The following is a 4344-nucleotide window of genomic DNA, read 5'->3' as shown; positions in this document are numbered from 1 at the left end:
TCTTTGTTTGGAGGCTCCGGGCGCTGTTTTCCAACAAAGCCGAAGCTTTAGCTGCGGCTGGGTGAGCCGAGACCCCTCAAGGCCGTGGTTGGTGTAGGGGGAAGCGAGGCAGAGTTGCGGGAGCGCAGGCGGAGCCGGGCCCCTCTCCGCGGCGGCCAGGCTTTAGGGCGAAGCGGGGACCGCGCGCCCAGAGTGTGGCTGAGCGAGTCTGTGGAGCGAGAGGCTCCTTTCAGTTTTGAAGATTTGTGGTAGTTCATTCGGAACTTGAAGAACTACAGTTGAAAGGTGGAGTTCCTTAAAATTTCCCATTTTTGGCAGCTTTAGCCAACTCCAAGTGGTGTATTGTCAACTTGAAGTAGTTTACTGTAGCCTGTTTGCAATGGGATCCATCTCGGGCTGCCCTGTCCTATCCTGTAACCACCGGCTACAGGTGGGGTGGCTATCGAGGGCTTAAATGCAGCGAGTGCGAATTGAAATGTGCTGTAGGTGTAAAATACACATCGGATATTGAAGAATTATTTTACAAAACAAAAATGTAAACTTTGTAATTATATTGGCCTTATAATTAATAATTTTCTATTGATTATATGTTGAAATAATATTTTGGATATATTGGATTGAATTAAATATATTATTAAAATTTCACCTGTTTCTCTTTACATTTTAAAAATTTGCTACTACAAAATTTAAAATCAAATATGTTGCTCAAATATGTAATTGGGCAGGGCTGATATAAAGAGCCAGTAGATGAGCAGAGAGGGACATATAATGAAAATTTCTCCTTTACCCTATTCTCCCACCTTTCTTTCTATAGAAAGTTTTGTGAATCTGTACATTCTGCTTTATAGCCATGTTTTAAAAAAATCTAATTTTCCACCTAGCAAAGCTTTTGAATCGCATTTTAATTGATTACAGGTAGCATTTTGCACTGGTTCTGGTTTTATTTTGTTTTCTTTTGGAAGAGGGAGGTTATGAGTAAAATTGAATACCTTAAAATTAGCTTTTAAAGTTATAAAAGTAATACATATTCATGATAAAAAAATCACTCAACATAAAGGTATGAAATGAAAATTAAAAGTTCCCCAATTTCTTCCAGAAAGTTTCTGTCTAAAAAAAGTGTGTGTACGTGCATATAGTTATGCAAAAGAGATGTTACTCTCTGTAGTTTTCAGCCACTTGCCTTTGTTCAATTATTTCTTCTTGGCTACCTTTCCACAGGAGTACAGTAAATGTACCCATTTTTTAAAGGACTTGTGTAGTATTCCATTCTATGGATTTATCATAATTTATTTAACTGTCCTCTTAGTACTTAGAATATTTTAAAATAAATTTTTATTGAGGTAATTATAGATTCACATCCAGCTTAAAGAAATAATGCAGAAATACCTCTTATACACTCTGTCCAGTGTCTCCCTATGGTAATGCTTTGTTAACTCTAGTATAATATCACGACCAGGATATTGCTATTGGTATAATCTGCTAATCTTATTCGGATTGCCTCAATTTTATTTGTATTCATTTGTGTGTGTATTATGTAATACACTATTTATCATCTGAATATGTTCACTAATTAACCACAGTCAAGATACTGAACAGTTCCAACACTACAAGGATCTCTCATGTTGCCCTTTTATCACCATAACCACCTTCCTCCAATCCCATCCACTCCATTAGTGGCAATCACTAATATGTCCTCATTTTTATAAAATTTTAGTATTTCAGAAGTGTTATGTAAATGGAATCATATAGTCTATTACCTTTTGCTGTGGGCTTTTTACTAAGTGTAGTTCCCTGGAGATTCATTGGTATTGTGGCATACATCAATGGTTCATGCCCCTTATTGCTGATGGTATGGAGGTACTAGAGTCCGTTTAACTATCCACCTATTGAGGGACATTTTGGTTGTTTCCAGGTTGGGACTATTATGAATAAAACCGTTGTGAACATTTGTTTTGGTGTGAGCATAAATTTTCATTTATTAATGAAATTTTCATTTCTCTGGGATAAATGCCTAAGAGTGTATGCAATACATGGAGATCAGTCGAGTTAAATCATTTATGTGTGAAAGAAAGATACGTGATATCTATAGCTAGAGGAAGGACAGGCACAGGTATTGTGTGGGTTTTTTTTTTTTTTGATAGGAATGAACTGATTTTGTTTATGGAGGTAGTGGCAGTGGAATACAAATGTATGGCAAAGTAGTAAACAGAAGGGATAGTGGATGGAGCAGACAGTTCAGTAGGTGAGAAGTTGTCAGATTCAGAGCATAAGTACAGGATTACACTTTATTAGGAAGAGGGTCTCCTCTCCTAATAAGATTAGAGTAAGAAGAGACTTCAGGAAAGGAAATAGGAAAATGAGGATGTTTCATTTTCTCTGTTAACTAGACTATAAACTCTATGAAAACAGGTTACTTATTTAATCAGTGTATTTGTAGCACCTAGCACTGTTGTGGATGCATCTTGTAGCCTCCCAAAAAGTTGATTTTGAGATGAATGAGTAAAAGATGGAAAATAAAGAGGAAGGGAGTGGAAGGAGGGATGGAAGAACAGAGAGCATGGAGGAGGGAAGGAAGGAGGAAGGAAGGAAAGAAAAAAAGGAAGGAAGAGCCGGGAAGAAGACAGCAGTGGAAAGACCAGGGACTGGAGGAAAGAATGAAAGTTTGGAATAGTCTGGAAAATAAAAGCTGACTAGTACAATATTTTTCAACCTTTTTTTTTATACCAAGACCCACAGTAAAATAAACAAACAAAAATTTTCATTGCAGGTCATGCACACGTGCATACATATACATGTACTTATAACAGTTCTTTTTTGACTTATTCTAACTTTTCCTATTCTATCCTATCATTTAAACTAGATGATCAGGAGCTACTAAATTAATTTATTGATCCACGAATGGGTTACCATCTGCAGTTTGAAGACTATTGGACTAGAAGTTGTTCAAGGGATTGCTGGACAGATAATGAGCTTGACTGAGTTTGGATACCATTTGATAGTGGGAAAAGCACTGGCTTTGGATTCAGGATCTCTGAATTAGGATCCTGCTTCCATTACTTACTAGCATCATACTATGGCAGTTAAGTAACCTCTTCCAACCTTGATTTTCTCACCTATACAATGACTATAATGACCTTTAACCCATTAAGTTATCAATCACTCAAGTGTCTTCTAGTGCCTGGTTTGTCACAGGTACTTAATACATGGAAGCTAATGATGGTAGTTAACGATGATGATGTGAAGACCTACTACAATGTACTGCTTGACCCATATCCATTACAAGCATTAAAGATTTAAATGAAATAAATATTGAACTTATAAGCCATGTATTAGCCATTATTGCAACATGTTATTGTTGGTTAAAACATGTGGCTATCTGGTGGAATTAACAACCCTGATTTAATGAGTAGAAACTAACCACATGTTTCCCCATATATAGACATAGGTTGTTCTCTTATAAGTATTTTAATCTCTGAATACTCAAGCTGTTCAGAGGTATTTTGCCATTAATTATTACCATGAAAATGAATTTTAGTGTGAAGTTTCTTGGTTCAGAAAGGTAAGCCAGTTCATTCCATGTAACATTTCCCTTAGAGAATTTAAGAGTACTATTAGAGTTGATCATTTTGTAGTCAAAACATTAAAGAAATAATGAATGAACATAGGGAGAAAACATTTTCTTCAATATATAGTACAGCCATGATAAGGTGTGAGAAAAGTTTGTTAAACTAAAGCTATGTTAAACTAAATTTTTACCTCGAGCATGTTGGATTGGTAGGGCACATTAAAGAACCTATAGTTTTTACCAGCATTGAGCCTCTTCAATTTTCTTTAAATGGTTTTGTGTTTTATTATGAAGGATGATGGAAGACAACGATGATGATGATATAAAGCTCAAAGAAGAAATAGAAGCTGAATTGGATAAAATCAGCATTTCTTCCTTGGAAAAAGATGATTTTGATAGTGATTCAAAATCAGAAACCCAGAGTGATACTAGTGATACAGTATGTGTTGTGTTGTATTTTTGAGCCTTTTAACTGGATAAGCCTTTTAGGAGAAATATTACTTTTCTCAGTGTGTTTTGTATATTTATCTCATTTTTTCCTTAGGGTCACCTTTAAGCAATATATATTAGTAGATATTTAGATATAAATGGTATATTGAAGGTAGAAATTACCTATAATTTCACATGTATATGCGTGCATTTTTCACAAAATTGGGATTGTACTATACGTATAATTATGTGTATATATATATATACATGTATCTGCACACATGTGTATGTTTGTATCCTGCTTTTTTTACTTAATCATGAGCATTCTAATGTGATTAGATATGCATAAA

At 35.3% G+C, this 4344-nt stretch overlaps 1 protein-coding gene across 1 annotated transcript in view; it reads left to right on the top strand.

The window, feature by feature from the left end:
• The first annotated feature begins 76 nt into the window (after positions 1 to 76).
• The window catches only part of LRRIQ1 (leucine rich repeats and IQ motif containing 1), a 177368-nt gene continuing 173100 nt past the window's right edge, over positions 77 to 4344 (top strand). Inside the window, exons 1-3 of the mRNA XM_079938280.1 lie at positions 77 to 285; positions 2861 to 3079; positions 3860 to 4004. Coding sequence (XP_079794406.1) covers positions 3861 to 4004 — 144 coding nt within the window. The 5' untranslated portion in view covers positions 77 to 285; positions 2861 to 3079; position 3860. The remainder of the gene's footprint in view (positions 286 to 2860; positions 3080 to 3859; positions 4005 to 4344) is intronic.

This window comes from Stenella coeruleoalba (genome assembly GCF_951394435.1).
Source record: "Stenella coeruleoalba genome assembly, chromosome: 11".
Lineage (NCBI taxonomy): Eukaryota > Metazoa > Chordata > Mammalia > Artiodactyla > Delphinidae > Stenella > Stenella coeruleoalba.
This window is presented reverse-complemented; position numbering and strand designations above follow the sequence as displayed.